Source organism: Accipiter gentilis, chromosome 16 (genome assembly GCF_929443795.1).
Source record: "Accipiter gentilis chromosome 16, bAccGen1.1, whole genome shotgun sequence".
Classification (NCBI taxonomy): Eukaryota; Metazoa; Chordata; class Aves; order Accipitriformes; family Accipitridae; genus Astur; species Astur gentilis.
The window spans coordinates 17,419,531-17,444,809 of record NC_064895.1 but is presented as its reverse complement, the minus strand read 5'-3'; the positions used below and the strand labels follow the sequence as shown (position 1 = coordinate 17,444,809).

General features: G+C 36.5%; 1 protein-coding gene across 1 annotated transcript in view; it reads left to right on the top strand.

Moving 5' to 3' along the window:
- The window catches only part of NBAS (NBAS subunit of NRZ tethering complex), a 189,434-nt gene that overhangs the window by 59,213 nt on the left and 104,942 nt on the right, over window positions 1-25,279 (top strand). Inside the window, exons 30-35 of the mRNA XM_049818661.1 lie at window positions 1,238-1,461; window positions 6,729-6,841; window positions 10,300-10,413; window positions 18,108-18,221; window positions 19,120-19,277; window positions 21,422-21,520. Coding sequence (XP_049674618.1) covers window positions 1,238-1,461; window positions 6,729-6,841; window positions 10,300-10,413; window positions 18,108-18,221; window positions 19,120-19,277; window positions 21,422-21,520 — 822 coding nt within the window. The remainder of the gene's footprint in view (window positions 1-1,237; window positions 1,462-6,728; window positions 6,842-10,299; window positions 10,414-18,107; window positions 18,222-19,119; window positions 19,278-21,421; window positions 21,521-25,279) is intronic.

Below are 25,279 nucleotides of genomic sequence, written 5' to 3'. Positions count from 1 at the left end.
GATCTAGGAATGCTGACAGTGCTTTGAAATATAGTGCTGTCGTATGCAATTATATTTTGATAACTTCAAAATTGAGAAATTGGTGAGAGAGTAAGGATTTGTAATCACATGTGAGGTTTGTATTGGGATCTTTTTAGCATGATGCTTACTCTATTCTGCTTGCATACAAAGTGAATCCTGTCCTATTGAAGAAGGACTTCATGTCTATAAATTGTGAGAGAGGTGAATTGTATGTGACCTTTAAGAAAGAAGGGTTAGCTATCAGACTTTGCATCTTTCACTGTTGCTTGAGGATTAATATATTGTGAAATGGAAGATGATCTGATTGTATGATCTTTTTTTAAAGAAGCGCTGAACTGTGTTCCTTTCCAGAGCATGAGACGGTTGGGAGAGGTTCTTCCTAGTGAAGAACTACTTTAATTTCAAGATGTGATTGGACAGGGTGCTAGCTAGTCTCATCTATGCCCCCTTTCCCACAAAGGATTGGACCAGATGATCTTCTGAGGTCCCTTCCAACCTGGGTTCTTCTATGATTCATTGATTCTATTTAATTTGTTAGGAAATTTAAAACCTTTGACAAAGGCCATATTGTTGCAGCTGTGATATTTTCTGAAATGATTAAATGTATATGTTGTTCTTTATTAGGATAATACTGACCATATTTTAAAAAAAAATATTTATTTTTCTAAGGAATTGAGATTATTTGGAGTGTCTTATTTTCAGGTCAAAGTTTTGCCCACTTTAAGTTAGGTGTTTTGTGGCAGATGCAGCATTGTATTACTACGCATTCTTTGAAGATAGTTGTGATTGAAACTTAAAAAACCATCTTATATGCTCAGTTCTAAATAGTTTTAGTTTTTTCAGTGATACAAAATTTCTTCTCATATGTTGTTAGTTTTAAGGCCTTAATACTGAACTGCCCTTTCAGATTTTTACTTCCTATTAACACCTGAGAATGTAGGTATAAATAATTTCTGATCTCTAAGTCATACTGTAAAAAGGCAGTTAAGCTTTCTTCTGCAGGAAGTAGAAATAACTAACTACTAGTTAATTTTAGCTTTCCTTAAATAAATTGTGGAAATACTCTCCTTGGTAGAAGTTACATGTTCTGCTTGGACTGAATATATTCTTTTGACTTCAAAGATCCTTTTATTCAAAGGGGGTGGTTCCATACAATGCAGATAAGCTTACCTGAAGCTGCTGCTGCAGATAATTAAATTATTATTCTTTCTTTTAGATATTCACAGAAAGTCTTTTATGCTCAAGCAGTATAGACAATATCCACTTAGCTGGGCAAATGATGCATTGCAGCATTTGGTCAGTGGATCTACCAAGTTCATCAAAAGGAAAGCAACAGTACCGAGTCAGCTATGCGAAAAGTATTGAACTAGTTTTGGCTGCTGGCAGAGAATATTTCAATTCCTCCACGAGTTTGACCGATAGCTGTATGGATTTGGCCAGGTATATTTACAATTATCATATATGTAAATACATATTGTTCTTTTAATTGAAACTTTGAATTTTCTGTGTAAGAGGGGGTGAATCTTACATATAATCTCTTCATGTAAAATTACGTGGTAAATGGAAACAATACCTTTGGCTTCTGTAAGATTTTGTTGTTGTTGTAGGTTTTTTCAGGGGCAACAGTTATTTGTGGTTTTCGGGGGGGGCGGGGAGAGGTGTTTGTGGTTTGGTTGTGGGTTGTTTGGGGGGGTGGGGGGGTGTGGTGTCTTTTTTTCTCTTTATTTTCCCTGCCTTGCTTTGTGTATGTGTACACCATTGCTGTCCCTGGTTGTTGGAATGATCTGTTACAGAATTCAGGTTGAAGAGGAAGAAGAAACATGTAAGACTTTCCCTGTGGATAAGAAGCTTTTTGTGCGTGTCACTTGAACCTTTTCTACATTATGGCATTGAACCACAATTGTGGCCCCCAGTTACTATCACAATAGAAAACAGCATTTTGCTGATTGTTTAATTTCTTTTCTCACTTTGGTCTTTCCTGATTCTAAGAGTTCATTTGAGGCTCTCTGTCTCCCTTCATTATGTGAAGAAATAAGCCAAATAATTCTTCAGAAAGGAATTCAGTCATAGAGCAGCCTTGGATGTTGCAATGTGGGTGTTCATCTTGTGTAAATTTAGATATGGAAGTATTTTCTTTTACAGTTTAGATGTAATAGGTAAAATAATTGTGTATTACCTACGTAGAATATTGATGCCTTGGCTTACCCGAAATATTGAAAATAGAGGCATGTCTTAATATTTCCAGCCTTTCCCTTTTATTCTAAGAATTAGCTGTTTCATTAGTATTGTTGTTACAGAATCATAGAATGATTTGGGTTGGAAGGGACCTTAAAGATCATCTAGTTCCAACCCCCCTGCCATGGGCAGGGACTTCTTCCACTAGACTAGGTGAAAGCCCCATCACCTCCTTATTTTCCATGTACCTTAGCATAGTTTCGAGGAGGATCTGCTCCATCCTGAGCAGATGGTGAGACTGACTGGCCTGTGGTTCCCTGGGTCTTCCTTTTTTCCCTTTTTAAAAATGGGAGTTATGTTTCCCCTTTTTATCCAGTTAGTGGGACTTTGCCAGACTGCCATGACTTCTTAAATATGATGGATTAGTGGCTTAGCTACTTCACCTGCCAGTTCCCTCAGGACCTGTGGATGCATCTCATCAGGTCCCATGGACTTGTGCCCCTTCAGGTTCCTTAAATGGTCTCAAACCTGATCTCCTACACTGGGTGGTTCTTCATTCTCCCATTCCACTCCTTTGCCTTCTGTGTCCACAAACCAAACAACAAAAACCAAACCAAAATCCCATAACAGAACAAAAATACCTATGTCTCAACTACAAAGGAAGACTTGTCTTTATAATGTACTACTTTCATTTAGACATGAGTACACTTACCTACTAATTACAAGAAAAAGATGAAATTATTTTTCTTCCCCTCAAGATAAAAATTCATCTTAACCCATAATGGTATGTGCATACATGTTACCAGTTTTTTTTTGAGTACTGACTATAGTAATACAGTCAAACTGTTTGTCATTAATTATCCTTTTTCAAATTCACAAATTTTCCTTGATTAAAATATTTTTACTGTGAAGTTTTATGTATTGACAAATGATATATTTTCCCTTAGGGATTAAAGGAAGAATATTTTTGCAGTTTGCCTTGAATGATTGTTACATTCTCCATAACTTAACTAGAAACTGACTGAAAAAGCATTGTTTTCTTTTTTCTCCTTAATCACTCATGGCTTCTTCCTCTCTCCCATCCCAAATGCACGCACATATAAATATATGATGAGGATGAGGGGTTTTTTTCTTCATTTTCATGGCGTTTTGTTGTTGGCTATTTTAGTGAAGGCATTATTGCCTTAGGTCAAAGTTGGACGATAGTCACTTTTACAGTGTTAATTATATAACGCTAGCTCTATTTCTAGCTTTTTATTGAAAACACAGTTTCTTAACTGTCATAACTGTTTATAAGCACTCAAGGTAAATACTTGCTTTGGAAGCCTAAAAGGCCCAAGAGTCACTGGCTTTTTAAAATTTATCTTTTTTTTAAAATATATGAATATTTATATGAGTATAATTTATTAGTATTAAATCAACTGAGCCTTTTTACATTCTTGACACCAGGGCTACTAGATACACTGTACAAAAGTTGTGATCACAATGAAGCAGGTGCATACACTGTTGTAATATCCAAATTAGAACTGAATTTTATCTGTATGCATATAATTGTCACAGTTAAAATCTATCTGTTAGCTACTTACTTGTTGGGGAGAGGATACTGTAGTGGTGGGATTTCCTCTATGCATAGGAAAGAAGCCCTCCTCTGGGCTAAGCTAGGAGTCAGAGAGGTTGGTTGGTTTTTGCAGGTGAGTAGCTTAATTTTGGAGCAACAGGAACAAAATGCACAGTTGATTGGAACAGACCTTTTGGGTCAGCAGTCTAGTCCTTTGCTGTTGTATGTGGCACTGTAATATAATGTATCCTCACCTCTGTGTCTGGGAAGGCCAGGGAACAGATCCTCCTAGAAGCTATGCTGAGGCACATGGGGGACAGGGAGGTTATTTGAGACAGCCAGCATGGCATCACCGGGGCCAAGTCCTGCCTGACCAACCTAGTGGCCTATGATGGAGAGACTACATCAGTGGACAAGGGAAGAGCCAGAGATGTCATCTATCTGGACTTCTGTAAGGCCTTTGACAGAGTTCCCCACAACATCCTTCTCTCTAAGTTAAACAGAGATGGGTTTGATGGATGGGGTGTTCGGTGGATGAGGAATTGGTTGGATAGTTGCATCCAGAGGGTGGTGGTCAATGGCTCGATGCCCCGATGGAGATTGGTGACAAGCAGTGTCCCGTAGGGGTCTGTATTGGAGCCAGTACTGTTTAATATCTTCATCAATGACATGGACAGTGGGATTGAGCGCACCCTCAGCAGGTTTGCAGATGACACCAAGGTGAGTGGTGCAGTTGACACACCTGAGGGATGGGATGCCATCCAGAGGCCTCTGGACAAGCTCCAGAACTGGGCCCATGTTAACCTCATGAAGTTCAACAAAGCCAAGTGCAAGGTCCTGCACATGGGTCAGGGCAACCCCCGGTATCAATACAGGCTTGGGGGATGAAGGGATTGAGAGCAGCCCTGCGGAGAAGGACTTGGGGATACTGGTGGATGAGCCGGCGGGCCATGACGTGGCAATGTGCACTTGCAGCCCAGAGAGCCAACCGTATCCTGGGCTGCATCAAAAGCAGCGTGGCCAGCAGGTCGAGGGAGGGGATTCTGCCCCTCTGCTCTGCTCTGGTGAGACCCCACCTGCAGTCCTGCCTTCAGCTCTGGGGTCCTCAGCACAGGAAGGACAGGGACCTGTTGGAGCGGGTCCAGAGGAGGGCCACAAAAATGATCAGAGGGATGGAACGCCTCTCCTGTGAGGAAAGCATGAGGGAGTTGGGGTTGTTCAGCCTGGAGAAGAGAAGGCTCCGGGGAGACCTTGTAGCAGCCTTCCAGTACTTAAAGGGGGCTTATAAGAAAGATGGGGACAAACTTTTAGCAGGGCCTGTTGCCATAGGACAAGGGGTAATGGTTTTACACTAAAAGAGGGTAGATTTAGACTAGATGTAAGGAAGAAATTTTTTATGATGAGGGTGGTGAAACACTGGAACAGGTTGCCCAGAGAGGCTGTGGATGCCCTATCCCTGGAAACATTCAAGGTCAGGTTGGACGGGGCTTTGAGCAACCTGGTCTCATTGAAGATGTCCCTGCTCATTGCAGGGGGGTTGGACTAGATGGCCTTTAAAGGTCCCTTCTAACCCAAACTATTCTATGATTCTGTTAATCGCTATGAAAAACTGATTTAATGTCGTCACAAAATTAGGCTTTATTTACCTCCCCCCCCCCCAATCTGCTCTTGAGTGTCTTTTCCATTAAGAGCCTCTGGAAATACAAAGTATCATTGTTCTTAATATGTCCTAAGGGTCCATGATCAACTTTTATCTTATGGTTTTACAGTGGTATTTAAAAATATTAAGTTTATAGCATGAATACTTGCCATGAATGTGTTACCATGTGTTTATTCTGTTTAGTAAGATGTTTTGGTCCTTCTCTGATTTTCTCCAGTTAAGTTACCATGAAACAACTATTTCCATGAGTGATTATCCCAGTGTGTAGGTCTCCTAGTAACCTTCCTGTTTGAGTTGGTTTAGATGGAATGTGTTTCTCTAGTTCTCTCTCCTTCCACTCCTGTTCTAATCTCCATTTCACCCTGAAATGTTTGTCACTGCTCCTGAAAAATGTGATGGGTTCAGATGGGAATGTAGCTAACATACAGTTTTATTTTTGATGTAAACATGTCTATTTCTTAATTAACATGTAGAGATAAAAGCTGTATGACAAATTGCACAAATAATAGACTTTCCTGGTTTAATGTGCATGGTGAATTAAGCCATTTTAAATCATTCATGCTATTTTGCATGTGGATTTTTTGTTAAACATGTATTAATAAAACTACATATGAACACTACCAGAATTCAAGTTTTAATAAAAAAAAAATAAATCTAAAAGCTGATTATGTCAATACTATATTCATAAAACAGAATTTTTGAAAATGTTTATTTTAAGTAAACTTGTTACTAATATTTCTACACATTAATTCATCTTCAGAGCCATTTTGCATTGGATTTTTTTTTTCCTTTTAATCAGCTTTGTTTTCAATTGCTGAACCTAGTTGAGGAAACTGAATTTGTGACAATGGCTCTAACGTTTCACTTACAGTAAACTTTTTACAGAATTTTGCTTTTATCTTGTAGTATATGGCAACACCAAAAGGCAGTAGTGATATGAGAAATATTTCCTTTAATAATTACATATTTAAGTAATATTTAAGTACAAATGTCTAAAGCATCTTTTGTTAAATTCATTGCAGGTCTAAATATAAGAGGGTCTAGGTGATGTTCCTGTCACAGCTAGGCGAAGAAGATTGTGGCAATCCAAGAATAGAATTTTTTAAAAAATGTTTAGCCAGCCATAACAGAGATATAGTGCCTAACACAATGTGTGTTACAGGACTAGTGAGTATTTTGATGTTTATAAGCACATCAAAATACTTTTCTTTTCTTTTCTTTTCTTTTTTTTCTTTCACAGGTGAACTTCTTCCACAAATTTAACTTTGAATTTATTCAAAAATTTTTAGAAAAATTTGTTTCCTTCCTATTTAGGTGCTGTCTACAACTTATTGTAGACTGTCCAAGTGCTATTCAGGAGGAGCTAGATCTCATTCGTGCTCTGGGCTACCTTGAAGAATTTGGCGTGAAAATGTTACCATTACAAGGTACTGCATATTTTTATTCTTTATATGATTACTTGAATCACAAGCATAAATATGCATGACAAATGCATCCCTGACTCTAAACAGCCTACAGGCACATACTGCAAAATTATTTCAGTTGAAAAGACATTTTTCAGTTATGTGAGATAAGAAAGATATCTGCATATGGAATCTGTGTTTGAGGACTTATTTTTAGCTTATTTTAATCTTCACTTGCTCATGTGCTGATAAGCTTTCAAATAATGGGTGGGAGAGAGGTACTTCATGGGTAGGCAGTTTTCATGTCTCCACTGGGCTGTTTCATTTTGAAGTATATAAAACCCAATGGCAATGGAAGTGAACTTTTACAAGGTATTTCTTCTGATGACTTGTTTAAAATTTTAAATCTGTTTTGGAGTTTCGAGTCCAATGGTATGGAAAGTTGTTGGGCACAAGTTGGAAAGAAAGGATGATTATGGACAATGAGATAAAGGGAAAAACTTGAATATATTACAGTACATCTTATTGCTTATAGATTGTGCCAAACTAACAAAGTTCATTGCTTTATGTGGTGGGCTGACCCTGGCTGGATGCTAGGTGCCCACCAAAGCTGCTGATTCACTCCCCCTCCTCAGCTGGACAGGGGAGAGAAAATACAACAAAAGGCTCATGGGTTGAGGTAAGGACAGGGAGAGATCACTCAGTAATTACTGTCATGGGCAAAACAGACTCGACTTGGGGAAATTAGTTTAATTTATTACCAATCAAATCAGAGTAGGATAATGAGAAAATAAAAACTAAATCTTAAAATACCTCCGCCCCCCCCCCCCCCTTCTTCCCAGGCTTACCTTTATTCCTGGTTTTCTCTCCCTCCTCCCTCCAGCAGCGCAGGGTGATGGGGAATGTGCGTTGGGGTCAGTTCCTCACACGTTGTCTCTGCCGCTCATTCCTCCTCAGGGGGAGGACTTCTCACTTGTCCCCTGCTCCACTGTGGTATCCCTCCCATGGGAGACAGTCCTTTACGAACTTCTCCAATGTGGGTCCTTCCCACGAGTTGCAGTTCTGAAGTGCTCCAGCGTGGGTCCCTTCCACGGGCTGCAGTCCTTCAGGCACAGACTGCTCCAGCATGGGGGGTCACCAGTCCTGCCAGCAAACCTGCTCCAGCGTGGGCTCCTCTCTCCACGGGGCCACAGGTCCTGCCAGGAACCTGCTCCAGCGTGGGCTTCCCACGGGGTTACAGTCTTGGCCAGCGGCGCGTCAGTCTTGGAGCCAGCTGGCATTGGCTCTGTTGGATGTGGGGGGAAGCTTCTAGCAGCTTCTCACAGAAGTCACCGCTGTAGCCTCCCAGCTACCAAAACCTGGCCATGCAAACCCAATACACTTTATTAACAAAACCTCCACTTTTCTAAGTGAGAGAAATACAAGAGAGCTCATTTGCCTGGCTTTCAGTGAAGCTTGAATGTGTGTTATGTGGGCAACTATGTGAAACTGCATGAACACTGGTATTCTAAGCCAATTCTTGTAGAGTGTTTTCAAGAGCACTGAGTACCAGTGAAACATGCTGATGGTAGTGTTTTATTTCTGGCATTGTGCAGAGAAATACTGGGATTTATGGGAAGCTCTTGTGGGTCTGTGGAAAACGAAGTGGATGTTCTTAGTGGCTGTTGTTACTTTACTTTGGTGTTCTCTTCTTGTTGTCTTTTTTCTCACAAGTATTCCTTCAAACTGAGCTGATGCTCCATATGTTATGTTCAGAAATCTTACCATTTCTGGACTGAGAGTAAGTCTGTTTTCTAGATCTTGCAGTATTCCACTGTTGACTTCTAGAGCAGTATTATTTTTTTAATCAGTTTGTTCAGCCTGTAGAAAAGTACACGTATATTTTCTTCATCTTTTTCGGTGTGGACATGAAGGTATAATTTAAAAAAAGTTGCAACATAATATTGCATTTAATACTATGTGAATAGAACTGATCTAGATTAATTAGGATATGTGAAATCATGCCTGTAATTTCATTAATGATCCTGTCTTATCCTTTCTTCAGTATTTTTCATGTAAATCAAACTAATAAGATTAAATTCATGTTTTAAAGTTTTAATGAAAGCCTTTAAATGGTCAGTTACTTTGATAGGATGTCATTAAAATAACATTAAGGATCAGTTATTCCCACAGAAAGAATTAGCAGTAGACTTTTATTTGTATTTCTGTGTTTAGTTTTCTGTAGAGCTTCTCGCCCACTTGTATATTTAGCAAACTCAGCAGTTAAGGTTGTGAACTACTTTATGATCTATTTGAATAAAATCTGGTTTGGAGACTCCTTATTGACATAAAAAGTGAAGAGAAGTCCGTCTTTAATGAAAGTGTTTGACCCATGGTATTATTTCAGATTACTTTCAGTTATGTTAGATATTTCAAAATATCTTGCTCGTATAGTCAGTGAATGAAAACATTTTACTGCTGTATACTAATACATGTGTGTGATGGAATATTAAAAATGAAACTAAATGTGTAGCCTTTTCCTGCTCCTGCATTCTTAACTTGTTTCAGTCTAATTTGATTTCCAGAACTTTATTGATAGAGTTTTCATTATACAAGGGCTTCTTTACTCTTATTGAAAGGCCTAATGTCATATGTTTTAAAGTCTGTATTAGTATATTGGGCTTATCCCCCATGCAGACTTTAATGTCTTACTGAGTGTTAAAGGGTTAAGATCTGCATGCTGTTCCTCTGTGTTCTGAGAACTTGCATGGTATGAAAAAGTTAGTTTCTTAAAGCAGCAGCCTGAAGTTAGCCCCCTACTAACTAGTTAAAAAGAGCACTGAAATTGATTCATGATATTAAATTATATGATTAAGGTAATTGTTTAATTATTGATAAAATCTTTTTTGAAACACAAGTTTTTCAGGATATGGTTGACACAACCTTGTGATTTGCAGGCTATCCCTCTACTTGCTCAGACAATATTTATGGAAATTAAAACACCCTCAAGATTTTGTCTATGACAGTTCTTTCAGTTTTACAATGATGTATCCTGTCCACCCTGAGATACAATGTAGCGTGAAATATTAGTTACTTACAGTATTCTCAATGACAATTAACGTCTGTTTTAACAGTCTTTCTGAGAATGTTGCAAAATTTATATCTAAAAATAAATTTGTATAAAGGCATATGGTTAGTCATATAAATTTAAAAACATTGAGTCTGAAAACCTGAAACAAAAGTAAGTTTTCTTTCTGGTCAGTCTCCCTCTTCTTCCTCCCTCCCAGCCTGACTTGCTAGAGATTGGGGCTGGATAGTGTTATTTTAACTTTCTTTTTATTGGTATAACTGAAGATCCGAATGCAAGTAACTTTGAGCTGGTTTTCAGATTGTGTTTGTTTTCTTATACTCCCTAGCACTCTTTCTGCGTCTACATTGTTAACGAGAAATACAGCAGTAGGGTTCATTTGTACAGTCTCTAACACCAGTTCTTCTTTCAACAGTGCGTTTATGTTCGGATCGACTTAGTCTCATCAAGGACTGTCTTGCTCAGTTGTCAACCAACTATAGGCAGTCTGCTAAGCTCCTGGGACTTGCAAATTTGCTAAGGGTTGCAGGTAAGCTGTGTTTATAAGACACTGAATCACAATGAAGCATGCATTTGTGTTATGCTTTAGGATGTTTGAGTTGCTATTAGAATGTGTGTTCAAGGATATCACTAAAAAGACATCTCAAAAAGCAGTCATTGGGGAGGAATAAAATATTTTACATGAATAAAATATTTTATTTGTAATAAAACAGCTGATATTGTCAGCTGCTCTGACATTCCAGTGATGCCTAAAATTAAAACAGCCGTGTCTAATCTGGATTTGGAATAAAAGCTCATTTCAGATTGGATGAGTTGAAGCTGAGAATATTTTGTTTTACAGTTAATCGGTTGTACTAAAACTCCAGCAAATTGTATTGTCCCTGTCAAATAAGGTAGTCTGATTTAGTAGAAGTCCCATTTAAGCTAGATGTGGAAAAAAAAAGTCATCTGTAATGCATAAACTTTGGCTCTTGGACTTTTGTGTATGCTTTGTATATCTTCTTTTGCACCAAAAATAACGCGTTAGCGTTAGGTTGAGTATTCATTTGAGGAGCTGAGCATCTTCAAGGATTGAATCCTAAAGATAGTAGAATTTTTTTTCCTTTTAAGATAGCCTATTTAAAATATCTGGCAGACCTTTTGATTTTGAAAAATACTTCATCAATGCAACTGCAAATACAATAGTGCTATATTTTTATGATGTAGAAATAGAATATAGAAATATAAAATATAAATTCATATTTTATGCAGCATGCTATATAAAATTGATGCATTCTGGCTTTGTCAGTAGTGCATGCCTGGCTAATTCCTTTCTCTATATATTTGTTAAATCATTTAAGAATTTTTTCTTATGTATTCAGGAAGCTTAGTATTGGCAATTTTTGCATAGTATTATATAGGGAGGGAGATATTCAAGGGGATTGGGTGAGGTTATGAACAGAGGTACAGAAGTTAGGTTGTTGACCTCCTGAGGTGCCTAGGTCCTAAAGAAAGGAATCACTGGAAATGTTGTCATGACTCTTAAGCTCAGTGTTCCTGTTACGTAGTGCTGCTACATGAAAAATGGCAGAGGGGAGGGGATGGTACTGTGTTAGGTAGCTGGATCTAATCTATGTATTTGTTAATATCACATGTAATTTCCTGTTCTGTAGAAAAAACTAGAATGACAGTCATAACTTCTCTTTTTTTTTTTTCTTTGCTTGCAAGCCTTTTGGGAAAAAAAAAATAATCTCCATATTCGTTCATAAGACAAGATTGCTGTACAGCTCTTTCCCTCTCTCCTGCTTCCTCCCACACAAAGTTAAAATCTGTCAATTTTTCTTCTTAATATTCTGGGTCCTTTAGGCTAATGCTTCTGATTTTTGTTTTACCTTCTCTTTGAATCTAAATGATTTCTTTGTATGAGAGAAGGAAAAGCAAAATCCACAGTGATTCTATGAAGCTTAAAAACATGGAAGTATTTTGTCCAGTAACATTAGTTGTAGATCAGCGTGTACAGTGCCCTGGTATGTACCTTTAAACAGGGAACAAACTCATGGCTTCCATCTCTAGAAATTGAAAGATGAGAGGCAAGGTATGTTAGGTAGAGAACTTCAGGGAATTCGTATAGAGTTCATTGATAGGGTAATGTCTGTGTGCTAGTGTTATAATCACAGTGGCACTTACTGAGACACCACTGAAAAGAGAGATTTAAAAGTGGTATTTAAACCCAGATGACGAAATGGCCTCCTGATTTTCTCTGGCTTGTGGTTACCAGGGTGGCAAAAAACTGAAGATGAGTATGCAAAGTGGTTAATTTTTAAGCAGGTGAATGATTTAAAAACTACTGCTTATGCTACAAATTACATATTTATTTTAAGAGCGTTGTGCTCTCTGATTTTAATGGTTAGCCTCAGGAATAATGGTAACGGTTGTTCCTGTGGTAAATGTGGAACTTCAGTAGTAAAAGCATATATTTTGAGAGTAAATCTTGCTAAGGAATATACTACTTTGACACTTGCTGTTCTTGTCTCTTATGTTAAATAAATAACTCTGTCGCTTTCAAAGTTATCTTTTGGTTATAGAGTAACATTTATTTGAAAGGAAAAAATAGCAAGAAAATGTTTCCAGTAGTGACTTTCTGTGGTGGTGGGATGTGGTGGGATTTTTTTGTGTTGGTTGGTTTGTTTGTTTGTTTTTAAATAAGTAGTTTTAAGCTTTTGTGATTAAAAACCATTTCACTGTCACTGAGGTATAACTAGTCATATTACTTATATAGAAATACTGTTTTCTGTACAGGATGTTCATTTATAAGCAAGATAATGGATTCAGTATAAGAATGCCATAGTTGTGAATTTTATTTAAACTTATTTGTTGTAGGAGATTGGCTATGGAAAACAGGTTTCTTCCATATTAAGAAACTTAGTGTTTCTTTAATCTTTTTTTTTTAGTTTTTCTGGACTTGAAAGCTATAAACAGCATACCACTATTACTGCAGAATTTTTTTGTTCCTGATGTTCCATTCCACTGATGAGTATCCAGAATAGTATCCAAAAGCACACAAAGGAAATATGATTGTCGTCACTATTTTAAGTCATGCATGCAAATGCAATATTTTTTCAGCAGATTAAAGAAAGTCTGTAGAGCTTTACTCTTCAGTCCTCAATTACTGCTGTATGTACTTCCAGTGAGTGTGGAAAAGGTAACCTTGCAATGAATTTAAAGTTGCATATGTTTTTAATAGTTTAATAATACCTTAAAAACAGATTTTAAGTGGAATGCTGGCATAGCCTTAATCATAGTCTATAAATGAAGAGTCTTGTAAAATTTAATAGTAGGTGTAAAAAAAAACCAAAACACACCCAACCCCCCCCCCCCCCGACACACACCTATTGAAGTAAGTCATATAGAAATGGTGTATCTGTATCTGTCGACTCGTAATTTAAGTTACTGAGTTACAATTAATTATTAATAGGATGAAGAGTTATTTTAGGACTTGGTAACCATAAGAATGATAACAAATGCTCATATTATTCCACAAATTGGTTTTTAGCCAAAAGGGCAGCTCACGCATACAGATTTTAATATTCGTGAATGAGTATATTTTATTTTAAACTGAATATTAGAAAAGGAAAATCTTCCTTGCAGTTTTAGCACAGATAGTCTTTGTTAGCCGGTTTAAAACTACTGGGAAAGGATAACTTGATTTCTAACAGCTTATGATGAAGGGAATGGTTTTATGGAGATATATTGGGATGAGTGTGGATATTGAAAAAGAATCTAGGGATTGAACTTTATGGACTTGCCTAATGAAGAATTAGATAAAACGCTGCTGGAAGAAAGAATTGGTTTTTGTCCCTAATTGGTTTTCACTACTTATACAATTATCCTGATTTATGAGCCGTCTTTGCTGTGAAAGAAGTTCTAATTTTGTCTTGTGGAATACGCTTACCGGTATTGGTTACGCATGCTCAAATTTGCAGTCCCTTCTATTCCCGATCCACTGTGTGTATCTACCAGTAGAGTGCTTTCTTGTGCTTTATCTGCTCACTGGAGGAATTTGTTTCAGCATTTCCCCCTCTTTGCTCCCCTTGCTACCCCACCTCATAGCGTTACTAATTGTGAAAGTCTGCTCGCTACGTCTATCCATCCATACGTATATAAATTTTAACCATACATGTACATATAGAGTATATAGTATATGCTTTGTTATACTAGATATAAATATATAACCTATAAAATACTCTGAGCATTTGTATTTTAATTTCAATTCTAAAAGAACATATTTGCTGTGCATACAAGGGTAGAATGCACATGGTCATCCTCAAGGAGCTTTGGGAGCTATGTTCTCTGAATACAGTTTGTTTAGAGAGCAGCACTAAAAGTGAAGACTAGAATTTATATTCATACTTGTCAAAGCTGAAATATTGCTTAGGTAATGGTATATCAGCTAGCAGCTTAATTGCTTTAAAGTATTTGATTAATGACAGTAAACTCTACTTAAGCCTCATGTCACTACCTCTGTAAAGTAAGCACACAAGTGTTATCTTAATTTCACAGATGGGCAAAGTGAGGGAGGGAGAATGTGCTCAGCATGACAGCCAGAAAATCTGCACCTGCTCAGGGAGCTGGAGCTGTTTTGTCTCATGATCCTCACTTAATCCATACTCTTGGTTAAGAAAGGGTGTGAAAGAATTCACTTTATGGAATTACTTGCTTACAAAATAGAAAAGCAAAAAAAGAGTAAAAAAAAAATGCTTAAGTATCAGAAATTGACCATCTTCTCTACTGTAAAAAAAATTTTAAATCTAACGAGCATTGCTCTTTTTCTTGAGTCAGGCTCTCTAGAAATATTTTCTGTTCATTATTCTCTTTTGTCACAACTTTCTATGGTAATTTAATTAATTTTAATATCCATGAGCTAATTCTAATAACTTTAAGCTTTGCTCACATTCTGAAGTCAAAGCTTGTTTTTTTTAAATCCACCTTCCTCAACACTGCTTCCTCAACTTCTTGCTTAACGCATGTGGAAGTAACCATGCAGATGGTTTCTGATCTCCTAAATGTAGATGACGTGGAATTTCTGGAGTATACATACAATTTTGATACCATTTGACTTTTAAGTTTTTATGACATGGTTTCATTCAAGATAATGTTTTTCATCCACTCTCAAATAGCATGCATCTTACTCAGAGTGTTTCAGTAAGCTTTTTTTTTTTTCTTTCTTTATATGACCCAAATTGGATCCAAACTTTTTCAAAACATTTGAGCATCCTTTATTTCTCAAGAAAAAATGTTTTTCTATTTCTGAGCTTCTGTATTTTTCCTCTCGTCATTTGTAATGGAATCATAGAATCATTTAGGTTGGAAAAGACCTTTAAGGTCATCGAGTCCAACCTTTAACCTAACGCTACCAAGCCCACCACTAAACCATGTCCCTAAGTGCCACCTCTACACATCTTCCAAATACCTCCAGAGATGGTGACTCAGCACTTCCCTGGGCAGCCATTTCCAATGCATGACAGCCCTTGCAGTGAAGAAATTTTTCCTGATATCCAATCTATACCTCCCCTGGGTCAACTTGAGGCCATTTCCTCTTGTTCTGTCGCTTGTTAGTTGGGAGAAGAGACCAACCCCCACCTCACTACAACCTTCTTTCAGTTATGATGCCATATATGCTTGTATCAACTTCTATCTGAATGCTAAACATCGTAACAAAAAGATATGGAAAGAACTTTGGAGACTTAAGTCTTACTGGGTGGACTAACCCTTAGAATATAAATGCATTTTCCTTATGATGTAAGGAGGCAATAGTCTGAAGGAGTGTAACACATACCAACTTTTACAGATCATAAAAGGGAAACAAAACCTAATATATCCTTTCCAGTTGCTGAGCTTGATTTGTTTGAGTCTGGATGTCAGACATTAATATAAAGGCTTGATGGAGTTTATTCTGTAGTAAAAAAAAAATACCTTCAAATGAGGTTTGTCAAAGCTGAAGCAGTGAATTTTTTCATGTTTGAATAGAAGAACAAGACCATGCCTCTAAACTGCAGCAGAGGTAGTATTTTAAGTGACTGCACTGTTGAGGCAACGAAAGCTGCATGAAGAAGGGCTTGAGCTGTGCGTTGCAGGGGATTCTCTAGTCGTGTCAGAGCTGCCGGTTGTTCTGTGACATAACAGCGTGTGTCAAGATAATGGAAGTTTAAATGAGTGAACAATGGAGATAAGATGAGCAAGTATAGCCATGGACTGGAAGGAAAACAATCCTTATATTTTATGCTTGTGCTTTTGTAGAACACATGAAGGTGTATCCCACTGCATCAAAACTAATTAGCTAAAACATTGGGGATGGGGGACTTGTCAGCGTATTACTGCTCAAGCACAGTTAAGAAGAAAACCATTCTTTGCTCCAAGTGTTGTTCCCCTCTTCCTTCCAATCCCACTGATCTTTAAGTAGTAATAAATAGCAGTGATTATTTTGTCTAGCTGAAATCTGAGGGACAATAGTTCGATTACGTCTCTTGCCTTTTATTTGTGTCTGCTACTTAGTCAAATCTCTCTGTAAGTAGTAAAGCTGTCAGGGTGAAGTGGGCATCAGAAGGTGAGTGGCAAGTACGGATCTCTTGCTTATAAGAAATGACAGTTCACATTTAGCTTGTGTAGATAGAAGCATCTCTTTGTCATCTGTAATTGCTTTTGCCCGGATGAGAAGTTCCCAACTTCCAGAGGGCAAAATTTTGCAGCAGAAGAGCCTTGGATGTGATTAATTTGCAACATCGTGTGTTGCCAGTATATAGAGCAAGAGGCCAAAAGATAAAATGATGGGAAGCCAACCTGTTCTCCCAGCTGAGTTAGTCATGACGTGCTGGGATTAGGGGAATCTTGATTGTGTTCAGTAATTAGGGTAAATTCACTTCCCTGAATGTCATTCTAGCACAACTGATACATCTTTTCTTTTGAGAAGGCTTTAAAAAGAAATTTGCTTTGCCTGTGGTGATGGACCCGCAAATTAGAGTTAAAAATAACAGCTATACAATTTAAAAACATGTACTCTTTGTATGTTTTTTGGAACTGGATCTGTTTAACCTTCTGAAATATTTGCATTTCACAAGTTGTAGTAATACAGTTTCATAAACCAGTGCCCTTTTCAAATGACTTTAACAGCAGTGACTGCGTAAAATCACTTTTAATAATAGGGGAGAACCATGGGCAAGAAGCTTTCACTGAAAAAACCTACTCATTTTTATTAGCTTCTTGCCACCCTTCTTTTCTATATTAAAATGAATAGTGTGAGATTATTTTTCCTGTGTATGTTTAGTCACCTTAATGCAAGGACATACATGCAATTTTGAGCACAAGACTGAACCAACTGGTGTCAGTGAAGGAAATAATTTTCATTCTCTTGTGTTCACTCTAAATTGGAAAAAGTTAAAAAAAAAAATAGAAACAGGTGACTTGTAAAGGGTGACAGGTAGAAAGATTATGTGTAGTGACTATAACTGTCTTTGAAAAGGAAATAAGTTGTCTGATTAGATTTTCATCTGTGAATGCTGATGTATTAAAATTAAGGTCAGGACATTTCTCTACAAATATTTGTGATGAAATTTCAGTCAGAAAAGATCAATAGTATCTGAAGTGTTACTTTTGAGTCATAACTGGGGGAAGAGGCATTGTCCAGAAGGTCTAGTGACCAAGATGCTTGTATGGTGTGAAAAAATAGTTTCAGTTCTACTCACTCAATTTATGAAGGTAGGGCTTTTTTAAATACCTGTATCTTCCACATCTCATGAATTATTTGGCTCTGTGAGGTGGGACTTTAAACTGAGGCTTTGCATACTGTAAGAAGACAATTAAAAAGTTCAAAATTCTTATTCTGTTACAGTTCACAGAAGGTTTTTTTTTCAATGTCAGGATTTTGATTTATATGTCACTTACCTTAAATATCAGTCTGTCTTGGCCATTGCATAAATACAGTCTTAAAAATGTTTTGGGTTTTTTTCCTTAACTTAGACATAACATGCTGTGTAGTTATTTTTAGCCAGGTATGTTGCCAGTGTTTTTTAAAATACATAAATGTTTTTAATGTTTCCTTCAGGAAAAAGCAGGTAATTTTATTTCTGCTTCAATTTCAAGATGGGCTTTTTGTGTTGTGGCATATAGTCTTCTTAAGAAATAAAGTAGCAAGCTTAAGTTGACTATTAATTCCAATTAACTAATTAAAAAGTTGAATTTTTCTTACAGGAGATGATCAGATGGAGAGAAAAGGTCAAGTTTTAATCCTTTTAGTGGAACAAGCTCTCGGTTTTCAGGACTACAAAGCAGCTAGTATGCATTGCCAGGAGCTCATGGCCACAGGTGAAGTGATTAAATGGGGGCTGCCTGGTGTGGTGGTGGTGGAAATCTTGAGTCCTGACTCTCAGCTTACTATGAAGTATGGTACTTCAGATTGCTCCATTTCATTCAAAAATCAGTTACATTTTGTTTGTGGAAGTCGACAGACATCTCCATGGAATCGAGATGTATACAGCAAGTACTGTATGTAATAAGATAATTACAAAACTATTAGACACATAACCTTACAGAGCTTTTCTGTATGTCTCTGGAAACCACAATTTTTCATTCTTCCTATGCTGTACCCCTCTCAAACAGGTGAAAATATGCGACTGCAGCTAGTAGGAATGTGCAGGTCTGCTAGATGTCTACCTTTCTATCAAAACTCTTAAAATATTTGTGCCATTTATGTTATTTGTATTAGTGAGGGTATGAGTGGAGGTAAATGACATTTGTCAAGATACAAGGACAATAGGATTTGTTTCTTTTGCTTTTTTTTTTTTTCTGCCTTGAGATTGAGGGGGAAAAATCTGAGATGAATTGAGGTTATAATATATCAAGTGATATATTTTACTTTTTTTTTTTTACAGCCACTCCAGTAAGGTGTTCAATATCATGCTCTGAAGTAAATGATGATTTTATTATTGCAATATGTAAAAATATAGTGTGTAGGCTTACAGACATCTATTGTACTGATATCTACAATATGATAAATAAGGAATCTTTTATGTATTTGATCAGTCTAAAGTTGAGTTATATCTCTCTTTTATGGAGCCTTTATGGTTCCTTTCTTGGGAGATGTTAAGTGTTGGCAAGAATGCCACATGCCCTCCTTTTTCTCATCCAGTAAGAATTATGCAGCATTCCCCTGTCACTTGTGAAGCTTACCGACTTCAGAAGTACATTTTTTGTTCCCTTGTAGGTTATTCTAAAAGCTGGGAAGTATGCAGTCAGCTTGGTCAATCAGAAGGCTACCATGATTTAAGTATGCGTCAGGAACTCATGGCTTTTGCTCTGACACACTGTCCCCCAAGTGCCATAGAGGCATTGCTGGGAGTGAGCAGTTCGTTGCAAACCCAGGTAGGTGTTTCGGAAACTTCTTTCATGCAAGTTCAATGCCTACCAAGGTAAAGGAGACTTGTGCTCATTTTTAAGTTTGTTCCCTTAAGTTCCATTCCCCCAATGAGTTTACATTTGTTCTGCTCTGTTTTTCTGCTTTCACTGTTATATTTCAACAAAGGAGATCTCTTTATAAGCATTTTTATATGATGAGTTGGCTTCTCAGGTAGAAATGCAATTGTATTCTCTTATCACTAGTACTTCTAATTTCTTTATTTACTGCCTGATTTAAACATTTTATTTGCAAATGCAGTTAAACAATTTTTTCAGTGTTTTCCAGGTATTTACATCTTGTAATGCAACTTCATTAAATGCCCACATAAATGTCTATTAAATATTTATTCTTACATTTTTATGTTCTCTACCCAGTATACAATGAAATTCTTTTCTCACTGATTCCAACCATGTAACAGTTTGAACAACTACAGTAGGCTTTGTGTCTGAGCCGTGTTTATTAACTCTGCAATGACTGACTTCTTAATAGAATCATGTCTTGGGTGTTCAGCTGATCATGCTGTATATGTGAGAACAGATAATTGTGGCATTTAAATACAGGTTATGGCAAGACGACACAGCAAACCCTTTGAAAAGTTTTATTTGAAACTGTAGTGCAGTAATTTAGGTTGTCAAAATGTTAAATTTCTGTTCAGTGTAATTGTGGCTTGGCCTACGTACTATTACTTAAGAGTTCGTGATTGTCTTACTTGTCTAAGAGTTCACAATGTTCATAGATTTATCTTTGTGTAATAAAAACATCTTCAAGGGCTTCATTCTGTGTCTGAAGAATGGGGAAGAAGGGAGCAATAGCTACAGTATGTATGCAGCCTAATTAAGGCAGCTGCAAGTGCGTAGCCGTTTTTTTACAAAATTGCTTGTATAGCAATGTGTACGAAAAATACAGGCAGCATATAAAGGCAGTCTGTGCTGCTTCAGTAACAGGATAACGTCAGAATAAGATGCTAAGGACTTAATACAAGTCTAGCTCCTGCAAGCTATTTACTATTTTTTTCATCATGAAAGCACTCAAATTTGAGAGAGGTAGGTACAATTATGAGCTTAAACACGAGTGCAATCTTTGCAGAATTGATACCTGTACAATACAGAAATAAAAAGTTGTTTCCCCCCTTATGTGCCTATACCTAGAATTATAATTTGAAGTCAGACGAACTTTTGGCACTGTACAAACCAAAATTTGTTAGACTTTTTTGTCAATTCAGTCACTGCTTCTATATTGCTGTCTCATTCTTTCTGAAGGTTTCATGTCCTGTTATTTGTAATGTAGTGCAGCTGCTCAGCCACTGGTTATTACTCTTTTGCATCACACTTCTCTAAGGGAAGAGATTCTCTGTCTTCTCCATTCACAAAACTTGAGGTTAATTTGTTGCTCAGGTTTCTTTGTTTAGTGCAATATCGTTTGTAGCAGTGATGATTAAGTTGGTATTTGCCCCAGGAAGCCAAACGCAAGTCATGATTTCCATCAAAGCATATTTAATCAGTTTCTTCTGCAATTACTTTCTCCATAAACTAAGCATAAGCTTTTCAGCTTTGTTCATTAATGGCCCTACATATTCTGTCCAAGTGCTGTGTATTTATATGTAGATAAATAGATATATGCAGAAAATCTTTGAGAAGGTCATGCTGATCAGACGATATTAAACAGCTGTAAGTGTCTTTTGCAGACCTTTGTCAGTTCTATGGCCTGCAGAAATTCTGCTCACAAAACTGTTGTGTAACACTTGCCTCTGTAGAGTTGCCCAACACCTCAAAGGCACAGTCCAGATAATGGATGTTTTTCATGGAAGTTCCTTAGCCTACATAGTGCAGCAGGGTGTATATAATTAAAAAAAAAAAAAAAAAGTCTTACATTGTGTGAAAAATATTGCACAAAAATCACAGAGAAGGAAAGGTCATTTTGTCTAGGGACTACAACAGTGAGAGAATGTCAAAGATACATGTGGTCTTCTCACTGTCTTCCCCTGCAGCCTTGTTTTTCTATTGTGGAAGCTTTTACATCAGAATTTCTTGGGTTTTTTATGACATCATTCATAATTCTTACTTTTGATTATTTTACTGTTAAAAATATTGTATTTATTTTGTGTTTATAGATTCTTTATCAGGCTGTGAATTACCAGTTGCTTCCTTCAGAAGGAGGTGAGAATATAAATATCTCAGGACCTTCTTCGCTGATCAGTAAGGATACAGAGGTAAGCTTGAAAGAGAGCTTTTAAAGTAATAAGGACTTTGTTCTGCATTATGCTGAAGAGCTGAATTTGAGTTTTTAGCAATATTTACCTGTTTATCAGAAAAAATGTATAGCACTAAAGACATCTCGAATTTCTGTTCTTAGATTGTTTTAAGTTCAAGGTCTCGCTTACGTATTTATACTTAGTCTGTTCTGATTTTTCATTGCTTCTTGCTACATGGTCTTAGTACCACAGAAAAAGAAATGAACCCAAAGGCAGGAAAAGAAGAAAGCGAACAAAATTTAGCACAATAAATAATATACATTAATGCTGGTTTCATATTTGGATCTGTCCCAGTTGCAAAGCAAAACATTTAAAAATAAACCTGACCTACATATTTAATTAAAAAAATTCTTTAATTAAACTTATTTTTCTCCTTTGTTATGTGCATCATGAAGTTTATTGCTTCTTTGCCATTTTATAACTTTCATGTATTGCATATGAAATTATTTTTATGTGTAAGATCAGAAGGAACATTGAGTGTTTTGTGGCAAATAAAGGTAAGGCAGCAAGAAAAAAAGTCTACTATTCCTTCTACTTCTGGTGTTTATTATTTTAACAAATTTAAGTTTGTACATGTACAGTTGCAAGTACATTTCTCTCTATAAAGAAGATCTAATTATTTGTTTATGAAAGAAAGGAATGTCTTTTTCATCCTCTTCAAAGTGGAAAATTCTAAGTTTAATTTATTTTCTCTGTTTTCTGTTTGTTTAAGTTTTTCTGTAGATGATAAACAGATCTCAGGGATGCAGGGGGATGCACAACCTTAAAGAAATACAGGAAAGAATACGGGGGGGGGAAGGTGTTTCATGTTGCATAGTGTGGCTTTTTGAGAAGAGTATCAGAGTTGCAGCCTCCTTAATGTCACTATACCCTTGGTGAAATTTTACCAATGACAGTTGTAGATGGAACACGCTAGTCCTTGCCTTTGATATATTTGTAACACTATGTGGCATAAAAACCCCACACCTCTCCTTTGTTACTGGAATGGGAACAGATAACTTCTACGTATGTGTCTGTATTTTCTATATGTATGGGTTTTTATATATGTATAGGTGTACACGCACATGTTGTATACATATATGCATAGGTAAACATACATATACATATTTGCATATGTATAAAATAAATGGACAGGGAAATAAAATAGCACTGGAACAGTATTCAGAGGATGAATGCTAAACGCTTTATGTATCTGCTAGAGTCGTTGATATGAAGAGCAGGTCTGTTTCACTGCCAAGAATCCTTTATACTTTCTGGAAATTGGTAAATGAATCTCTCTGAGAGGAAGATTATTAAGTAGATGTTAATAAAATTGTGGAACCTTCTGATGTGGGTGTGGATGCTTATGTTTACAATATTTTAATGTATATAACAAATTTGTCATGCATCACCTTTCATATGCTGTTTTACTATTGACTGTATGTTGTGACAGAGCAATTATACATGCATATAAATGATTCAGAAACTTATTCAAGGGTTTATCAGAGTTGAGTAAACTCACTAATTAACTTAATTATCAATTCAGTTTGGATATCTGAAGCAATTTTCATTATGCTGGAGAATTTGAAATCAGAAAATGATCCACTCTTATTTTCTCTAATATATCTTCCCCCCCCCCCCGCTTTGTTGTGGTTGGTGGTTTAGAATTGGAAGTAGGCAGTTGACCTGGCAAGTTTGTATGTTGCTGCATTGAGGTTTTTTTTTCTTTCTGTTTTAATACAGCTTCTTGGTATGTCATATTTCAGACTGTTACACTACGAAATGAGTTCTGTATATTTGCTAATTCTGTCTTTTTGTTCTCTCCCAGTTGACTTAATAGGGATTTATAGCTTCTTTCATGTCTTGCAATGACACAGGAGGAAACATAGCCAAGAATTTAGTCACTGTATAACCCTTCCTTTGTTACAGACATCTGAAATGCTAGAAAAGCAATATATTCAATAACTCAGTTTCTCTGACTCAACCGAATCCCATAACTGCAATCCCTGTAGTTCCACTTAGGCTAATTCCTCATGCTTCACCTTCATTGTCTTGCACAGAATTTCAGTTTCCTCAAAGAAAAAAGCAACTGTAAGATGATTTCTTTTGCCCTTTCTTTTCACTCCTTTCTTTTTCACTTATGTCCTCATTAACTTCTAACATCCTTTTCTCAAGGAGTTGACAAATGTTCTTCTTTCTCACTTATTGATACCTTTTCAAATTGGTGCTCTAAATGTAATTATCTTGACTTGACTAAGCTTCTTCTAGCATATGTGTATTTGGGCATCCCTTTCTCTGTTGCATTAAAAATACCTATCTGTAAGTATATCAGTTTTCCCTTTCAAAGCTTTAGTGACCTTTTTCAACCTTTTCTTACCTTCATCTAGTACTGAATCATTAGTTGCTGCTACCATTTTTTTTCATTATACCAACCCATATCACCAGCTCATCATACTTGTCAATCATTCTTCTCTTGATGAACTCGTCTCTAGAAACTTCTAAACTAATTTTGGTTTTGTAGGGTTTTTTTCCTCTGAAACTTTTTTCTCCATGAAACTTGCAGAAATCTTGATAGCAGCTGGCTATGTATCTCTGCAGATTGCATAGAAATGTGTCATTTAACATTGCTGTCATATTGACTTCAGTATAACTTTTCTCCAAATCTTCGGTGGCCCTACTCCAAAGGAAATTCCTGATTGCTATGATAAAGATGCACATAATTATTCTGTAGGAGCTAATGCATTTGCACAAGAACGTACTTCATTACCGTGGTGCCAACTTGTCACTGTTGATTGAACTCATGGGATCCGCTGGAGAAATTATCCTTTGGAAGCTGCAATGATTCCAGCATAGCAGATTATTTTTAAGCAAAATGTTAAGTTTCCCTAATCCTCACCCTTTTTTCTCTTTGCTGTATGCTACAAATGCCTCAACAACTAGTCTTGTGCTTCTCAAACAAAATATCTGTGAAAAAAGTAAGGTCTTGATTAATGAAAAGCATTTCAGAATATTATTGATAACATTATTAGATTAAAATATAATGCTTAGTCATGAGATGCTGTGTTGTGTATAAACAGTTGAAGCAATAACCATCAATTGCTTTGTAAATGAGCTCTGACTTTATTAAATCTGCATAATATTTAAAATGTACATTACATCTGTTATAAATAAAATCATTGTCTTTTATATATCTGAATGTAAAAACTTAATTACTATAAAATGGCACATCAACACAAGAGAAATTTACACTTTCAGGTTTCCTTGAAAATGAACTCTTTGATAGGAGACCAGACAAAATTTCTAGACGAGAGTATTTTCAAATTATAGGAATGACTTTCTTAAACATTGCTTAAAGAAAAGAAAAATTCCCATTAACAGAGCATTAGCATCTTCTTTGCTTTTGCATTTTTCCCAAGCACTAGATCTGGGAAAAGACAGGATCTTTTAAAACATTTGTTTACATTAAATTGGAATGTCATGCATTTTTACCACTGCCGGTTAGAAATGATTAGGGAATGTTGTATTCATGTGGTGTGCACTGGGAACTCTTCCACTTGGAGTCTTTGGAACCTCAGAGCAAAAATAAGGCTCCAGCTGCTGTTTCAAATAGTTGTGATGTTGTTTTTTTGTTTTTTAAATTTTATGTTTTTATTTTGAGATTAACTGGGGCTGTGTTTTGTGGTTTAGTAAATGTACTGGGTTTAATTGTGTAGTAACTAAATCAGAATTCTTCTCATA